Source organism: Panthera pardus, unplaced genomic scaffold, assembly GCF_024362965.1.
Source record: "Panthera pardus isolate Hobbes unplaced genomic scaffold, ASM2436296v1 HiC_scaffold_7, whole genome shotgun sequence".
In the NCBI taxonomy this organism is placed as follows: Eukaryota; Metazoa; Chordata; class Mammalia; order Carnivora; family Felidae; genus Panthera; species Panthera pardus.
Genome location: NW_026527002.1, coordinates 79376455 through 79395073, shown reverse-complemented (window position 1 = coordinate 79395073; position 18619 = coordinate 79376455). Strand labels below are relative to the sequence as shown.

The window sequence follows — 18619 nt, the reverse complement described above, 5'->3', positions numbered from 1 at the left end:
CAGAAAGGCAGGGCAGGGATGCTGTGACGGCCGGGCTGTGCCCCGGAACATGGGACCTTTCCCGTTGCTCCCTAGGCCCCAGGGGACTGGTGTAAGAGTGGCCTTGCCCGGCCTCCTCCCTTCTCACCTGCTCACCTCTGGCAGGTAGGTCCATTCAGCGGGAGCTCTCCCAGACCTCGGACCCTTCAAAGTTCAGACTGCGGGACAGCCATGAGCCTCTTTTTCTGGGCCGTCTTCGTGGCCTCCTGTGCGAGACCACGTGCCTTCCCCGAGTGTCGGTGCCAGGAGAGCCCTCCCTCTCTTCAGAGGGCTGTGACACTAAGCGCACGCCTGCCGTGTCCTGCACTGAGGTATACTTAGGGACAGAAATGTCACGGCTCGTCACTGGGCCGGGGGCCGGGGGGCGGAGTGAGGAAAAGAGGAAATCAAGTGAGAAAGTCAGGGTTTTGACCTGAACAGCTGGGCGTGTGGTGGGGCTGTCTGCTGGGAAGGACTGGAGGTACCTGCTGGGGGTCAAATTCCAGAGCGAATATTGGACGTGTTTTTACATGCCTGTATTCGTTTGATATTCAAGTGACCGTTTCAAAGAGGCAGTTGGATTTATGAGCCTGGAGTGCAGGTGACAGAGTGGACTGGAGAGACACCCTGGGAGGTGTCGGTATGTGGCTTGTGTTTAGAACCAAGGGTGTGGGTGAACTCACCTAGCGAGGTGTAGACTGGGGCGGGAGGAGGGGCCGGGCTGTGACCAGTGGGCTGGAGGGAAGCCCGGTATGTTATTCAACATACAAACTGGGATTTTGGGAGCTGGCGCCATTTATCTTAAAAGCACTGGAGGGCAGGGCAGCTGCTAAGGAAGCCCCGGGGGGGATGGTGTGCTGGACCTACATCCCGAGAGGATTGCTCCTGCAGCAGGAGGGTGGAGGAGAGCCCCCTGGGAGCCAGAGTCTCATGGGGCGGTGGGATAGAGCCGCGCTGGTCCTTGAGGGAGGGCGCAGAGGCCTGAGGAGTGGGGGCGTCCCAGACTCCTGGTCTGTCCCGTGGAGCAGAAGGCACGTTGGGTAGGGCTCTGGGGGGACTGGGAGCAGGAGCTGACCTGTAGGATTGGTGGATAGTTCTGGAATAGTCTTTCCCCCGCAAAGACTTTAAAAGAATCTCCTGAGTACGTCAATAGTTACTTTGGAGGAAGCAGTTCTGTTTTGACCCTTCTAAGGGTAAGGCACCATATTTGCGGGTTCAGAGAAGAGTGAGGGCCTGTCACGGGGCTTCTGTCGCGAGGGGGAATAATGCCAGTTTAAGACGGGAAGGGGTCAGGGGAGGGGGAAGGTGCCGATTAGTCCCTACGTATGGCACTCAGCACCGAGGCAGTCTTCGCACACTGAGCCACGTGTCGGGAGTTGACAGTAACGGTACTGGAGGCGGGAAATGTGCGTTTGGATGCCGAGTCCTTTTCCGGTTGGAAAGGAGAACACAGCGGTGCGTCCTGAACTTCTGTTCCGTTGACATTGTTGTCTTATTTTACTCAGTAGGGTGAAAAGTCCCTGCATGTTGGTATCACGGTGAGATGTTTTCATGGGTATTAAGTGGAAGTTTTGTTCCCCGTCAGGTCCAGTGGCTTGTGACACACACGTGAGAAGCCTTGACTTTGGGGCTTGGGCTGTGTTTGCTTTTTGTTTAAAATTTTTTTTTAACGTTTATTTATTTTTGAGACAGAGAGAGAGCATGAACGGGGGAGGGTCAGAGAGAGAGGGAGACACAGGATCTGAAACAGGCTCCAGGCTCCCAACTGTCAGCACAAAGCCCGACGCGGGGCTCGAACTCATGGACCGCGAGATCATGACCTGAGCCGAAGTCAGCCGCCCAACCAACTGAGCCACCCAGGCGCCCCTGGCTGTGTTTGCTTTTTGTTCCTCCCTTCTCTGCTCTCATCCTCCTCGTCTCCCCACATGCTCTCAGAGAGGCCCTGCTTTTAATGGGGTGAATGGTAACAGTGCGGTCGTGTTGTGGGGGGCAGCCTGGCCAAGACCTGAGGGACTTAACGAGGGGAGATTTCCAGGAGACAGAGGGCTCTGTGTGTATTCTGAAGACGGGATAAGAGCCAGCCAGGTGATGGGACCATGAGGGCGGCTCGGGTGGCGGGAGCGGCCTGGGCGGAGGCCTTGAGGAAGGTGTCCTGTGCTGGGGGGCCGGGGGTCCGTGTCCCAGGCTTCAGGGTCGGGGCTGCTCCTGGTGGAGAGGACACTCGAGAGGGCCTGTCATACAGGGCTTCGGAGGAGCTTGGGTTTTATCAGAACTGACAACAGAGGGAGGCAGTGAAGGGGTCAGTGGGGAGTGGCCTTTAGGAGAGGATTCTTGGTTTTGGGTTCAGTGGAAGGAGGGGGTTGGGCCGGGCAGGAGCAGCTCAGTCCCTTTGAGACCCATCCATTCATCTGTTTATTGATAGCAAACGTGCTGCTGAGCGTCCAGGGGAGAGGAATGGATACACAGTAGGAAGCAAAACGTACGTGTCGTTTTGGGGCTTACAGATGTCAGAAGTTGATTCAGCTAGAATGTTCTAGGAGCACAGCAGGGACGCCTGCCCAAAGTGCAGAGGTAGGAGGCAGGGAAGGCTGTCTTGAGAAGGTGACCATCAAATGGGGTGAGGCCTAAGGAGAGCGTGAAGTGGCGAGGCAGAAGGTGGGGCCCGCGGTCACTGGGGTCGGGTAAGGCTGCAGAGCGCAGGGGGTGGGCAGTGGGGGAGCCAGAACTGTACTGGGGAACCTTGAAGGGTTTGAAGTGGGGGACTGAATCAGATTTATGCTTCGGGAAGGCCGCTCCGGGTGGGCGTGAGTGTAGCAGGGACGGAGTGGAGACTGGCGAGGGGCTCGTTGGAAGGCTGTGGAGGTATCCAGGAGGAGAGAGATGAGGGCGTCTGGTTGGGGATGCCAGGGTGGCCTAGGTGTGGAGTTTTCTTATGGGGAGGGCTGGCTTGTTAGTGGGGGAGGGGGGCATGCTAACACTGCGTTGTGGCTGTGAAGGAGACTGGGCTTTCCTCTTCCCTCTCCCCTGCCTTACGTGATGATCTTAGTACAACCCATACTGGGAACAGAAAGACTAAATTCTGGGGTGGCCAAGGAGTTTATAGTGTTTGTTAGAGTTAGATCTGTGAAGATTTAACTTTGTACTGAGATCTGTCAATAACACTCAGTTAGCTAGAAACTTCACGTCTTTTGGATTCCTGTAGGGGTTTTTATTCTTGATATGATGGCTTTCTTGGTGAGAAAAGAATTTAATATAGCTGCGATTTTTCTTGAAAAAAAAAAAACCACTTCTCTTTGAAGAAATTTAATATTCAAAAGAATAGGAATATTTAAAAAATGATAAACGAATATTTTGATACAATTTTTTTTGGTTTTGAGTTGATATGGAGTGGGAAGCCTTTGCATTATTTATAGCACATCCTTGCCAATATTTAAGGAGCTGTTGGTGACGCCCCAGGCCCCGCCCTCTCAAGGCATTATTGAAGCTGGCTCTAAAGTAGTGAAGATAAAGGTCTTATTTGCAAAAGCCAACGGCTGGCTTGTGATACAAACATCACTCTCTTTATAAAATAATAGTAGGTTTGAATTTAAGGAAGTGGAAGGTGATTGATTTTCTAAAAAGCTGAAACATAAACTTTCTCATGATGACGTTACAGTAGGAAAATTTGTGAAGGAAAATCCCACTCAGATATTGTCTGAGGGAAATACATGGTGGAAGTCACATGTACCTCGTCCCTCTAGGAAATACCTGGCAGGTGTTTTTGAAGTCGGGACTGTTCGAGCTCACATACTGGCAATGATGGTTGCTGCCTCTCAATTACAGAGCCTAACGTTGCCTTCTTAGCATTTTTTTTTTTTTTTTTTGTAGTGAGAGGGTTGAATCGTGCTTAGCCAGTGTGCTTTGGGGGCAGAAGTCGTGCGTGCTAGCAGTGACACATTTCCACGCGTTGTGTTTTTTAGACATTACAAGAAGCGGTGCCAGGGGCGCATGCGGAAGCACGTGGGAGACCTGTGCCTCCAGGCCGGGATGCTGCAGGACTCTCTGGTGCATTACCACATGTCCGTGGAACTTCTCCGCTCAGTCAATGACTTCCTGTGGCTCGGAGGTAAGGTCATCTCATGAAGATATCAGATATGTGATTGTAGCAACTGTCATTTGCAATAAGAGAAAAGAGAAAAATGAAAAGGAATTCTAAAAACGAAGGATGAGGGAGGAGAGGCAGTCGGCTGTCTGGTCGGTGTCGGGGATCGGCGGGGACAGCCCTCCTGCCGTGTCTGCTGCCGTGTCCCCACCCGGGCCTGCCCTGGCATCCTGCAGACACCCCCACGCACTGTCCTGTATCGTGGGCTGCCTTTCCGTGTTCCTCTGGGCTTGTTTGTTTTTAAGCACATCTTGCCCTCTGCTAATGCCATTCCCCACCGAAGTCACCTCCTACCCTCATTCTTCAAAACCCCGTGTGTACACAAGCTGGTGGACGGGTCAGCCAGACGTGGTATGTCCACACAGTGGAATGTCATGAAGACGTGAAAATGTGAAAAGTTACAGCACAGGGAGGATAGTCAGTAATACCGTAATACTGTGGAGTGGTGACAGAGGGTGACCGCGCTTGTCGCGAGGAGCGCCGAAGTGACGTATGGAGTCGTCCGGTCCGTGTGGCATACACCCGAAACCAGAACCACGTGGTACGTTCCCTGTCCTTCCATAACATGAAAGACATAAACTGCGACGGACCTTGATAGCAGCACGTAGAGTCAGAGGAGCCGGGCACAAAGGGCCACCTGTCAGCTGGAATGTCCAGAATAGGCAGAGAACCGATTCCTGGCTGCCAGAGGTAGAGGTGGCCGTGGAGTTTCTTTTGGGGCTGATGGAAACGTTCTGGAGTTAGACGGTGGTGATGGTCGCCCAACTGTCTGTGTACTAACGACTGCTGACTTGGGCACTTTTCAGTGGGTGAGTTTTGTGAGTTACATTTCAATTTGAAAAACTAGAGAAAGAAGGAAAAAACCTACTTCAAAGGATAGCCTTTTCTCACCCCTCCAGGCAGTGGGGGCCTGCAGAGTCTTGTCCAGAGCCCCGTCTGTCGTGGAGCTTGCCCTTTGTGCTGGAATTGTGTGTTTACATGCGTTTTTCCTTCAGGGACCATCTCCTCGGCGTGGGGTGGGACGCGTGGTCTGTGTGTGTCTGTAACTCAGCTTATTGTACAGGTTCCATAAACGCTTGTTAAATAAATGTTGTGTGGGTAAGGACTGAAATCAGGTTCTTTCCTGGAAAGATTAGTCGGGAGGCCTGTGAGCTACTACGATAAATACAAGTCAGAATACAGTAATGGAGTAAGTTCTTTAATGGAAGTTTAGCAATGTGCTCTGGAACCATTAAATATAAGAAATTCTTAAAATGGACTTAAACTCCATAATTCGATTTAAGGGGGCTAGAGATTGGTCGGTGGAATATATCCATACTTCAGGGAGCTGTAACATTAGGGCCCCTGTGGTGGGCACTTATCCAGAAGGAAGGGTCCCTGCTCATGACCCACATAGGGACCAGCTGGGTCGGTAGTGTCCCTGAAGAAGGGCGGGGGGGGGGGGGCGGGGGCACGGCCTGTGCTGTATGCTGTTTGCCTGGTCCAGTCTCTCACGAACGTGTAGTGCAGTTTCCCAGAGGCTACGTGACCTGTGACATCACCACAGATTGAACGCAGAGGTAGATGGGAGACTCCAGCTCACTGTATCAAGTCATACATTAAAGACATTTGTAAAAATATAAAACAGTACCAGCCTTCCAGCCTATATTTTTGTTTTGGAAAATAGTTATTGTTCATCAATATATAATATATAGTGGGATTATTATTATTTTAAAAAGGAATGAACACATACCTATTAAAATCTGTTTTTAGTTATAGTTTCAGATATGGTAAATATCTGTCGATGTGACCTGCACAGAAAAAAATTCTTTGTGATCCTCAGTGATTTTCACAGCGCGAAGGGGTGTTAAGACCAAAAGGTTTGGGGAGCGTTGCAGTCATAGACATGAACACTGTAGAGTAACTTAGAAGGCCCGGGGCCGAGCTTGATTCTTAGGCTCTGCCTGCCTGCCGGCCGTACTCTAAGTAACCGTGGCTGCCTTTGAGGACCAGACAGGCTTACAGGTATTTGCTCCAAAGGAAACCGATGCATTTTAGGGCGTATGGCGGGGCAAGGTGTTGTGGGCCGGCTTTGCTGTCTTATTTTTGAACGTTTTCAATCCGGAGCATCTGTTGCTCCCTGGCTCTGTAGTGTCAGGGTCTGGCACTGGGCCTGCCATGTGGTGGGCACTCAAGTGTTGGTGACAAGGATGAAGAGGCTGGCCTGTTCCACGTGTGTGCTCAGTCTCCCAGTGAGACCTCGAGTCTCCCGACAGTGTTCTGTGTTGCCAGCTTCGGCATGGGCGTGGGAAAGGTAGTGGGTGCTGCGCTCCTGTTGGGAACAAAACCCGTGATCTGGAGGAACCATCTTTGTTTTGGGGAGAAACTGGCACTTCTACATAATCGAATTGTTCCGTGTTCAGATCATTCTTAGGCCCTGCAGGTTGAGCTCATGATGGGCCACTAACTTTACTAATTGTATTTTTTTGTTTGTTTTTAAAACACCCAGCTGCCCTTGAAGGGTTATGTTCCGCGTCTGTCATCTGTCACTATCCTGGTGGAACTGGGGGTAAGACTGGAGCTCGCAGGTTCCAGGGGAGCTCTCTCCCTGCTGAAGCAGCCAACAGACACCGACCAGGTAAGCTCTGTGCCTTCCTCCCGCCCGGACTCCTTCCCTGCCTCTTAAGGATGCAGGAGTAATTGATTACGTTTCTCTCTGAGTGAAACCTGACTAACGTTTACATAAAATATAAAAGCCGTTGAGTCAGAAATCTTGGACGAGACGTTTTCTTCTGATTTTATTGAGTACTGATCTTATGGAATCTTACTATTGATGGATTACAATGATTGTTTCATTTCTGGAACACTTGAATAAAGTTTCTTGGTAGACTGGCCTCAAAGTTCTGTGCCTGGGTCTTTTTCCCAGGTGTCAACTTTAACAGCTGATTCAGGGCTTGGTCTCTTCCTTAGTTTTCAGTTTGATGACATTCTTTCTCTCTTTTCTTTTTTAAAGTTTAGTTATTTATTTTGAGACTCCTGCGAGGCGGGGAGGGACAGAGAGAGAGAGGAAGAGGGAGAGGGAGGTCCTAAGCAGGCTCCACGCTGTCAGCACAGAGCCCGATGCGGGGCTTGATCTTACGAACCGTGAGATCATGACCTGAGCTGACATCAAGAGTCGGACGCTTAATAGACCGAGCCACCCAGGCGCCCCGATGAAGTTCTTTTAATAAGTTCAGTTTGATCTGCTTAGGTTTGTCAGCACCGGTGAGGGGTAAAACGTCTTCTTGGAGCAGCAGACTTACAAGTGTTTTTCGAATAAACTTGAGCCTTTTGGCCCTTAAGGGATGAACTTGTCATACTGCTTAGGTCATGAAGATAAGAGCAAAGAGTGTGGAGATCAAGGCCTCATGCATAACCTTGAGGTGGTTTTTGATCCATGAGATTCTTTGACACTTTTTCCCCCAGAGAGAAAGCCCTTGGTAGTAAATGTGTATTGGGTAGGGGAGTGGCTTGAATGTATTTTGTCCTGACTTCACCTGTGACCAACAGAGAGTGAGACGCGACCTTCGGGAGCTGGTTTCCTGCGGCTGCACAGTTGTGTGTAGGGCTGCATGGGTGGGTCTGTAATGGTTCTAGAAGAGAAGATATTTTATCCTTCTTCGGCACAGCATCCTGGATGACTTCAGTCGTCCCCCAGTTACTTGATGGGAAGGGAAAGCTGGCTGAGAGGCCGAGCGCATGGCTGTGGTCCTGGCTGCGGCCCTGCGGCCCTGCGGTGGGGCTCTCCTGCTTCCCCAGTCAGTCTCCTGCACATTCTGGGAGTGCCTTCTGGTGGGGATGGTTGTTTCCCCCGTGATTTGAAGAGTTCTGATGTGTTGAGACTGTTGTACTGATGTGATTAGTGAGACTCAAGACTTTTTAGAGAAATGTTTCATTTTTCCACTTTGCTGAGTGTAGGCAAAAAAAAAAAAAAGGTTTAAACTTTTCTGAGAAACTGCTCTGTCTGCAGTAGAGAAGTGTTTTTATTTAGCCTCGCGTCGTGTAGACCGCCCGGGCGCTCTGACCGTTGGAGGCACCGATGGGAAGGCTGTGCAGTGAAGCCCAGGTGAGGGCAGACAGAGCTGGGCTGACTTTACTGCCCTTCTCGCAGAAGAGGGTTCAGGTCTGCTGCCGTGCTCTGTGGCACGGACAGGCGTGTCGTTTCGTCCTGAATAGTGACCCCGGGGCTGTCCGCCGCACCCTCCTCTTACGTCACGGCAGATGGCGTCAAGACCAGACGAGCTGGTTGTTAACATTCTCCCTGCATTTGCATCCATTCCTTCCTCAACAGCAGAAATGCACATTGTCCTTTACTGTCAGCATTTACTATCAGTGGGACCTGGAGCATTTAGGCTCCTGGTGCCTCAGTTGCTCTGTCTCCAGAACGGGGAAGGTAGTGACAGTATTCCCCTCCTAGGGTTCCTGTGAAGGTGCCCGAGATGGACCTGTCCTACCCGGCCCTGGGTAACTGTCAGCGACAATGTCATCGAGAGTGTTAGGGTGAGCAGTAGGTAGTTTGAAGACTTGGTGATGTGAATTAATGAGTACGGTTAGAATACCCCAGACATCTCGGATCCGGCAGACGTCCTTGGATGAAAGGAAATTGTTTCTCTCCTAACATCGAGTTATTGTAGTTGCAGAAGAATTCTGTAGTCCCTGCCTCTTTTGCTTTCGTTCTCCTTTTTTTTTCCTTCAACTTTCTTAGTATTCAAAAGTTAGAAGCCACAAATTCTTTTATTCTGGAAGCTTGCATGTGAACTTGTAATGCTATAATTAATGGACAAACCTTGGTTTATTAAGAAAATCAATAGGACATTCTGCAGTCAATGTGAAGAGAAATGCTTATTGACTCGTACATGTTTCTTTTTTGTGGTTACCTCTACTCTTTGGTCTGTCTTCATGTGTTAATCATCACCATCATTGTCATGATCAAAACAGCTATGGATTACTCAGCACCTGCCTAGGCCAGTGGCTGTGCTCAGCGCTGTCCTTATGTCCTGCCTCCCAGCAGGTGTTGGAGGGCACATATCAGTATCTCCTTTCTGCAGGTGAGGCACTGAGGCAGAAAGAGCTGGGCCCCAGCCCCTGGTCATGCAGCCAGCGAAGGCAGACTCGGGGCCGGGGCCCAGGTTGCTCTGACTGTGCAGCTTGTGTTCTGGGTTGCTGCTCTGACCAGCCGCCCGTTGACTGGTTTCCAGAGCACTGGTGAGTTCATCACTGCCACGTTTTAGTGATCTCAGCCTGATGAGGCCTTAAAAGAAGAGATCAGTGAGACAATGAGACAGAGGGACATAGATTGAAATGATATATATTAAAAAAAAATTTTTTTTAACATTGATTTGTTTCTGAGAGACAGAGAGAGACAAGGCACAAGCAGGGGAGGGGCAGAGAGACACGCACAGAATCCGAAGCAGCTCCAGGCTCTGAGCTGTCAGCACAGAGCCTGATGTGGGGCTCGAACCCACGGACCGTGAGATCACGCCCTGAGCTGAAGCTGGCGGCTTAACCGACTGAGCTGCCCAGGCGTCCCTGAAATGACATATTTTTGCAATTGATTTAGTCTCAGCCAACAATGTAAAAAGTTAACATTTTAGTTTCAACTCTGTAAGCACTAAAAAATAAAACATTTAAAATGATTACAGTGCAAAAGAGAAGTGGGCTTTGAAAATCCAGCCATCGTTGCTAATGGCTTAGCCCTTGCTTTTCCCTGGTGATGCTTGTTGGGAGAAAACCTCCAAAGACAGAAATGGTTTTCTGTAGCCATTAGTACAGAAGAAAAGATGAAGTTAGTGAATGTTGAGAGAAGGTAAAAACCTAGACTCTTCTCTTTCTGCTGGTGAGCACGCAGATTCTATGGGACTTGGGACTTGCTTTTTATGGCCTAAGTATATTTCCTCACCTATGAAATTTGAGTGGTGTTATTTAATTTGTGTGATTATGAGAGTTAGCTGCCTTGTATGCAAAGCACCTAAGAGGTGCTCAGTAAGCATTTGCTGTCACAATAGCATAGATTATTTACAAGTATCAACCCTGAATACTGAAGAGGGCAGTTTGTTTCTGATGCATGCTCCATACGTATATGCATATGATAATACGAGTATGATTGAAAGTGATAGGGACCCAGTTACGTTGTTTTAGTGGGGTATGAAGCTTTGATGGGATCAGTGTCGTTCTAGTGACATAGGGAATAGCTAAATTGCCTTAAGATGGAGAACTTAAAGATTATTTGTATAGAACGTGTGTTTTTACAACTTAGAATTCATATTGCCATGTAACCATTAAAACCTTTACGTTACATAGCCAGTATGTTTAGAAAACTTGATATTGAGCTGTTTTCAGGGAATAAGCTTATCTCTTTTGTGAGTGAAGAAAATTTTGATTTTTTTCTGTACTCTTAATAGGTTAAAACAAGTCAAAATGTTCATTTGGCATCACTTTTTTTTTTTTTTAAATAGAGGGAATAATAGAAGGGGGGAACTCATGCTGTTTTATTATGTAAATAAACATTTTTGTATTTCAACAAAGTTGTATGATGTATAGTTACCAGCTCTTTGGGCAGTATTTTGCAAGACACTTAGAATACCTACCTACTGTTAGAAAAAAACCGATGTGACCTTTATGAACACAGGGTTAGCATAGATCTGCTGGGTATTGGTAAGTGCAACAAGCAAGGACTAGGAGTAAGCTTTCCTACTGATGGCTGGAAGGACAGATTCCCTGGGTCTCAGTCTCCCTGTCTGCAAAACGAAGAGGCTGGACCCGACGCCCAAGACTCCTTCCCGTTCAGATTAGTTCCCGTGAGCCTGTGTCTTGTTTATATTCGGGAGTGTTAAGGATCCCAGATCAAGTGCTGAGTACGCTCCCTTCCCTGAAGCTGCCGTGTCCTCGCTGTGTGCTCGCTAAGCTTTCGGTGAAGGTGTCTGAGCACCCTGTTTTTAAAACCCTTGCTGATCTTTTTTCTTACCGCGCAGGCAATTTCTCTTGCACCTTTTCCAGCAGCGTAGAAAGCCTTTCTGTGGCCGTAGGTGGCGCTGTTGCACCTTTGAAAAGTCTTAGTCTCACTTTTCCTGTTTGTAAAAGAAGATTTATTTAACCAACAGTCCTTTAATTTGATTTTTTTTTTTTTGTTTCGTGTTTCAGAATGGTACAGCGTCCATTCTGTCTAGGCGTTCCACTTATATCTTATTTTTATTCTGTCATCTCGGTGTGAAAATTTCAGATGTGCTGTGTGAACAGTGGTGAAGACTTTCTTCCAGCGTTAGAAGCCAGGCAGCCGTGATTTCATAACAGGGGTAGATGCAGCGCCCGGAGCGCCTTCAAGCTGCAGAACCGCGAACTCTCCGAGGGTTAATCAGAGGAAGGTGATTTGGTTTTGGGGACCGAGCCTCGTGTTTCGTCTCGGGCGTGAGCGTGCAGGCCGCCACTTAGTCGTGCGACCTGGCGTCAGTTCTCTGAGATTTTTCCTCATCTGGATGAGGATGCTAATGTCTTCTTTGGAGAATTATGAGGATTAGGGAGAAATTTTGTCAAGCGTTTAGCACAGTGGTTATCTCGTAAAAGAGCTCGTGAACTTTAGCTGTTATGTTGCACAAAGCCGTTATTTTATACTCTTTGGCGATTACTAAAATTGGAAGTGACAGTTCCACGAAGAAAGATGCAGTTAAGAAGTGAGTGAACGGTTTGAGGAGGGTCGGTAGCTCCTGTGGCCGTAATTTAGCGGCAGCGTCAGAGATGGGGCTTCTGTAGTCAACCCACCTGAAGTCACGGAACTGTTCGTTAATTAAGCGTATGTTGGGGCTTAAGGGGTCCAATAATTGCACTCCTGTGTTCTCCACCAGCCAACTGGGAGATGAGGTGGGAGTGGGCAGGAGGAGACAGATGTCACCTTTATTACTGATAAAGCCGCATTCTCCACGAAATTTAGGGGTGCAGGAAAATGTTCCTCCTGTATCTGGAACTGGTCAGACCGGCCCAGGGGGCTCTGGGCCTGAGGGGACCTGCCCAAGTCTTCAGGACATGGGGTAAGCCGGGCACCCCAGGGAAGAAGAGGGGTTCACATGCTCTGCTCGCCCCCCAAACTTTCCCGAAGCCACGCCACGCGTGTGAGGAGGATGAGCCGGGCCACACGGTCAGAAGCATTACGGCGAGAGCCCTCCTCGTGGGGACCGGAGCAGTGGGAGGAATGGCCCCTTCCTCCCACTTTCCACAGGTCACGGGGTAGAGCAGAAGGGTACTCCCCAAGAGCTTGTAAGTGGGACAACGAGGAACTATGGAAGATGATTAGAAGGGAGATTTGTGAAGTCACCTTAATAGTTACCGTTCGTTGAGCGCTTCACATGTGCTATCCGTGTTTCTCAGAGCGTGCCTGATGCAATCCCTGAATCCTCACAGCAGCCCGGCAGGGTAGGCTTGATGATTGCCCCCATTTTACGGATGTGGACACTGAGGCACAGAGAGGGTAGGCAACCCGACCAAGCTCACGGAGCTGGCGTCAGAGCAGGGACCTGGCAGTGTGGCTGGGCTCCCGGAGACTGGTTTCAGGTGTTTCTGGGACGTCAGCCCGTCTGCAGGTCTGCATGTGTGTCTGTCCGTCAGTCAGGGCTCTGCCAGCCTAGAAAGCCTGGCAGAGGGAGAGTTACGCAAGTGTTGACCGTGGTGTCCGTGGGAGTCACCGTGGCCAGCCTCGATTGTTCGTCCAGGCGGCAAGTCCATCCCCCTAACAGATATTTGGTCCCAGTGAATCTACGAAAACCCGTCCTGCTCTGCTTCTGCCCGTGATCGGGCCGTTGAGGGGCAGTGTGCTCTTCCCCTGTGATATTTGCCCTGTGATATTTGGTCTGCTCGGTAACTTTGTTCTGTTACACTAACAAAAAGTAACTTTTTGTCTTCTGTTACACTAACAAGTTCAACCTCCGCTCTTCTTATGTTAGTCTCTTAGGAGTTCGGTTAATATGAAATCGGTCCATTGGAGCCTCATGATGCTGATAATCAAATTTCAGAGCCCGTCAGGGTACTTGTAGCCGTGGAGACTGGGCTGCAGGACACCCTTTCTCTCACTGTGCGATATCCTCAGACGGCACCCACTATTCCCGTGTCCCCCACCCTTCCGAACAGGCCAGGTAACAGACAGCAAAGTACTTGGGCTGCTCCTCCCAGTGAGAACACTGGTAAGTGGCTGGAGGTGAGCTAATAAAAGGAAAGGCTCCCAGGAAGTCCAATTAGATGTTAAAGTCCATTTGGGAAAGGACTGTCTACTTTTTTTGTGGCTGAGCTTTTTCTTTGCTGTTTGAAGAAACTATCTGGGCCATGTGGCTTACAGACTCACACGGGATGAGATGAAGGGAATTTAAAAGGCAGACGAGGGTTGTTTTAGGCGGTCCCTCCAGGCCAGTGAGAAGTGATAGTCCTAGGCCTGTGTGAGACGTGAGACAAAGACTCTTACACACGGACGAAGGTAACTTTAAAAGCCCTGCAGTCGCAGTGCACTTAGTATGGGGCCCGGTTCGTCACTACGTGTGCCGAGAGGTCAAGTAATTGATGGTTGTGATAATGACTGAGCTGAGGCAGGAAAAAGTTTCAGTCTCATTCCCTATTTAACAGACATGGCACAATGTAATATACTCGAGCAGGTTTTCCAATGAAGGAGAAGTTCGTAGGGTCATCTGGAAGCCCCCAGTTCCCCAAAGTGTCCCCGTAGGGGAGGTCTGTGTGTTCTTCACAGGGCACGTGTCTTGGGGGGTGGGGCGGTGGGGCGTCCCTGGCTCCTCGGAGCTACGGTTTCGTCATCAGCGGTGTGGGGCTAATCGTCGCTGTCCACTCTGTGGGGATGCTGTGAGAATCACACGGCCACACACAATGTTGTCAAGCACGTGCTTGGTGTATAGCTGGTATTCAGTAGAAGCACCTTTTTTTTTTTTTATGTTTGTTTTTATTTTTCAAATTTTATTATAGTCATGGCTTTCACATCGCAGTGATTGTTTTTGTCTTCATTTAACAGTAGAGATTGCAGTACACAAACTAGCTCTTAAATAGGATTGTGGGACGTAGTCTCTGTATTATCAATTGGATGAATATGACTAGCTTTTACTGGGACACACCTTTTGGAACTTGTCAACATATTTGCAAATGATCGTAGCTAATGATAAGCACAACTCTTAGATCAGTGTTTCTTCAGGTGACAGGGAATTCTGTCCTCCAGAGAAGGCTAGTTGGATCTCATTAGTATCTGGGTAGTTTAGCAGATGATCAAGGCTTTCAAAAGCTTCTTGATAATAGTGGAGTTAACTGTTTGGTATTGCACCTTCTAGAAGTTGGAGATCCGTAGCTGGTGAGGTGTGCAGCGATTCAGTGAACCAGTGTGAGATTTCAGGAGGGTAGAGCTAAGTTCCATATAACCTTCCAATAACTTTCCCCTCCATTCCAAGCTGTGGGCGTATATTTGCACACAAAAAAATGACTGTTCCTTTGTCGTTTGGCTTATTTGTGGGAATAAGAAATTCTCCTTGGTTAAGGCGAGTAGGGGAGTATGCACTTGGAAGGTGGGAGGGCAGGAGGCAAGAGGCACTTTACAGTTTGTGCAGGGTGTGGGTGATGGCAGCTTTTTTTTTTTTTCCTTCCAAAGTAAAAAGGCACCAAACTTGTGTGACATACTGTTATTCAGAATTGCTCTTCTGATGAGAGAGACGTGCCTCAGAGTTTTCAAGGCAATGTGAAGCATGAAATGTGATTAGTAGTTGTCTTTAAAAATAGTTTTGTTTTCCAAATAAAAGACCATACTCTGTTCTTTCTTCCAGGGGCACAAGAAGTTCTCATTGATCCAGGTACATGATCTATGTGCTTAGTTTCTTTTGGTTCTTTAAGTGCTTGTTTCATGGTGGTGTGAGTGAATGGTTAAAATTTCTGGATTATGATCTTTGGAACATTCTGATTTAAGTAACTTTAAATCAGAACTGTTAACTACTTGATTATTGTGTGGTCTTTGTTTGACGGGGCACCCTGCTGATTTATGTTGTCTGTTGAAGAGGTATATTCTTTGTCTCGCATGGTTACGTGAATGATTTGCAATGATTTAAAATTCTTTGAATGCATCGAGCATGCTTATCCAGTTAATTGTGAATTTATTCATAGTAATGACTTTACTTTGATTTTGTGGTTTATGCTCTCTCAACATGAATTTAAATTCTTTACTGCATTCTGTATATGTGTTCTTAACAGAGAAAGAAATTTTGTGTTTTACAGAGGTGGGTTTTTCTTTCTTAACTTCTGTAATTAATGCAGCTAAATCTCTTTTATTGTAGTGCCCAATTATTTCATAATGAGCTCTATTATTTTCTGGGTTAATTAGAATCAATGACAAAAGATAAATAAAAAATCAAAAAATTTCTTCCTTTGAGGAGTAGAAATCGGACAGTCATGCTAATAAATGTTTTGTGACCAGTGCATTTATTTCAATCTCACAATGTGTCTCCGTTCTGAAATGAAATTGCTTCAGATTTGCAGATTTCTGTTTTCACATCTGTGTTGAATCCTTCCTCTAGAAGATGTTCCATGATAGTTTCTTTCTTCCTTTCTTTCTCTTTTCTTTCTCTTTTCTTTCTTCTCTCTCTCTTCTTTCTTTCTTTCTTTCTTTCTTTCTTTCTTTCTTTCTTTCTTTCTTTCTTTCATTTCCTTCTGTCCTTCTGTCCTGTCTGTCCTTCTTTCCTTCTGTCCTTTCTTCCTTTCTTCCTTCTTCCCCTTAGGTTATTGAGATATAATTGACATACGATTGTGCTAATTTCCTGACAGGGTTTGTGGAAGGTGTAGAGAAAGGAAAACAAAGGACTTGATTTGTTTTCTGGAGACCTGGGTTGCGATGAGGAAATAATTTGGGGGTGGCTGAGGGACTGAATGGCCCCCCCAGCCCCCCACTGAGAAGCTGAACAATGACATTGCTGTCGGGTATACTGATGTTTGATCAGTAGAAGTTGCTGAGCCCAATCTGGCTAGTTCTGCCTGATGGAAGTACTGAATTTTAGTGTGTCAACCACTACTGGCAGGAGAAGTAGATACTTACACCAAGTAGAAGTAGCTTTGAGCTGTCAGAAAACCAGTCCTTTGTTGAGAGAAAAGAATACATCTTTTTTATTCCTGAAACTTTTCAAAATGAGGTTGAATGGAAATGAAATCGAGTTTAGAGTAATGGAGGTAGAAGGGGGGGTCTACGGGTTTTGTCATATGGGGACATGTGGGAATCCTGTGGTCGAGGTTGAAGCTGGCAGGGAAGGACGCAGAAACCAGCATGGGGTGTCCCAGGGCATCTTCTGTAGCAGTCCCAACTTGATCTTTGTTCCTAGGGGAGGGCAAGTAGAACATTGAGGTGCTGCTCTCCCCCTACCTCCCAGCTCCTGCCATTCTGCTCCTGGCCTCTGCTCACGGGGCCTTTGGTGCCAGGGCCAACTTCCTCACTAAGGTCTGATCTTTCAGGCCTTAGTCTTGAGGGGGTTCAGAGCAAGTCTCCCCAAACTGTGCCTGCTTGGCATGTGGACTATTTGGAGTTGAAGGCAATTGGAACTCTGTGGGATCAAGAGAAACTTTAGTTCCTCTCTTACCTACCTAGAAGAATCTCAGTTTGGTATCTTTTCCAGAATAAGAGTTATTACCAATGATAAATTTTATGTACATAACCCGTATGGAATGCAAACTGGTGTAGCCACACTGGAGAACAGTGTGGAGGTTCCTCAAAAAACTAAAAATAGAATTACCCTATGACCCAGCAATTGCACTATTAGGTGTTTACCCAAAGGATACAAAAATACAGATTCGAAGGGGTACCTGCATCCCAGTGTTTGTAGCAGCACTATCAACCATAGCCAAACTACAGAGAGAGCCCAAATGTCCATTGACTGATGAATCGGTAAAGAAGAGATCTATATTTACAGTAGAATATTACTCAGCCATCAAAACGTATGAAATCTTGCCATTTGCAATGACATGGATGGAGCTAGAGTGTATTACGCTAGGCAAAATAAGTCCATCAGAGAAAAACACCATATTATTTCAGTCATATGTGGAATTTATTTTTTTATTTTTTATTTTTTTAAAAATATAATTTATTGTCAAATTGGTTTCCATACAACACCCAGTGCTCATCCCAACAAATGCCCTCCTCCATGCCCATCACCCACTTTCCTCTCTCCGCCTCCCCCCCCTCCCCCCATCAACCCTCAGTTTGTTCTCACCTTAAGAGTCTCTTATGGTTTGCCTCCCTCCCTCTCTGTAACTTTCTTTTTTCCCCCTTCCCCTCCCTTATGGTCTTCTGTTAAGTTCCTCAAGATCCACCATATGTGGAACTGAAGAAACAAAACAGATGAACATATGGGAAACGGGGAGAGGAGAAGAGAGGGAAACAAACCACAAGAGACTCTCAATGATAGAGAACAAACCGAAGGTTGATGGAGGCAGGAGGGTGGGCGATGGGCTAGATGGGTGATGGGGATCAAGGAGGGCCCTTGTGGTGATGGGCACTGGGTATTGCATGTAAGTGAGGAATCACTGAATTCTACTCCAGAGGCCAATATTGCACTGTATGTTAACTAACTAAAAATTAAATTAGAAAAAAAAAAAGGAAAGAAAAATGACCCATCTGTATGGCAGGGCATATATCTAATTACCAAACATGTGCTTTTCTTCTTATTGCCCTGTAAATTGTGCTCCTTCCCTTTAAAGCCCAGGCCTTTCCCATTCCTTAGCTCAGGATGGCGTAGGTTCATCATTTTACCTTTCTGTCTCTGTAGCTCATGAACGTGGGGTTCTTGAATGCACGAAATTAAATTTCGTTTTCTGTTAATTTGTGTCATATCGGGGGAATCTGGGCGGCTCAGTCAGTTGAGTGTCCAACTTCCGCTCGGGTCATAATCTCATGGTTTGTGAATTCGAGCCCCACATCAGGCTTGCTGCTGTCAGTATGGAGCCTGCTTTGGATTCTCTGTCCCCCCGCCCTCTCTCTGTCCCTCCCTTGCTCATGCTCTCTCGCTCAAAAATAAATAAACCTTTAAAAAATTTTTGTCTCGTGTCAATTTAATTCTTAGACCATCCAGAGGAACCTTTGAGGGGTAGAGGAAAATTTTTCCTCTGCAACAATTTCTTTCCTGCTACTTAAACCCTGGCAAATGTGTTGGTAGGGAATCACTTCGTCACTCCTTGGAGCAATGTAGAATGATTCTTCTTTGTTTCTAAATCTGAACAGCGGATGTTCTCTCTGGGGTCACAGAATTGTTCAGCTCCCTAGAAAAGCCTTCCACATGAAGTCATGACAAAATTGGATCACTTCCATTTTATTTTTGAAATTGAATTGGATATACCATTCAAAGCAAACTTTCAGATTTTTTTTTTTTATACCTGCTTTTCCTACAACTGTCTTGAGGGCCAGAAGGAAGAGTTTGACAGCGTTTGGGTGCTTGGTCT

At 47.4% G+C, this 18619-nt stretch overlaps 1 protein-coding gene across 6 annotated transcripts in view; it reads left to right on the top strand.

The window, feature by feature from the left end:
• Positions 1–18619, top strand: part of TRAPPC9 (trafficking protein particle complex subunit 9) — a 570776-nt gene that overhangs the window by 14319 nt on the left and 537838 nt on the right. For 5 of the 6 annotated variants that reach the window (XM_019459759.2, XM_019459760.2, XM_019459758.2 and 2 more), the window contains 3 exons: positions 3978–4123; positions 6648–6776; positions 14971–14997. In XM_019459759.2, the coding sequence (XP_019315304.2) occupies positions 3978–4123; positions 6648–6776; positions 14971–14997 (302 nt within the window). The remainder of the gene's footprint in view (positions 1–3977; positions 4124–6647; positions 6777–14970; positions 14998–18619) is intronic. The other variant, XM_019459757.2, reaches the window with a different exon arrangement.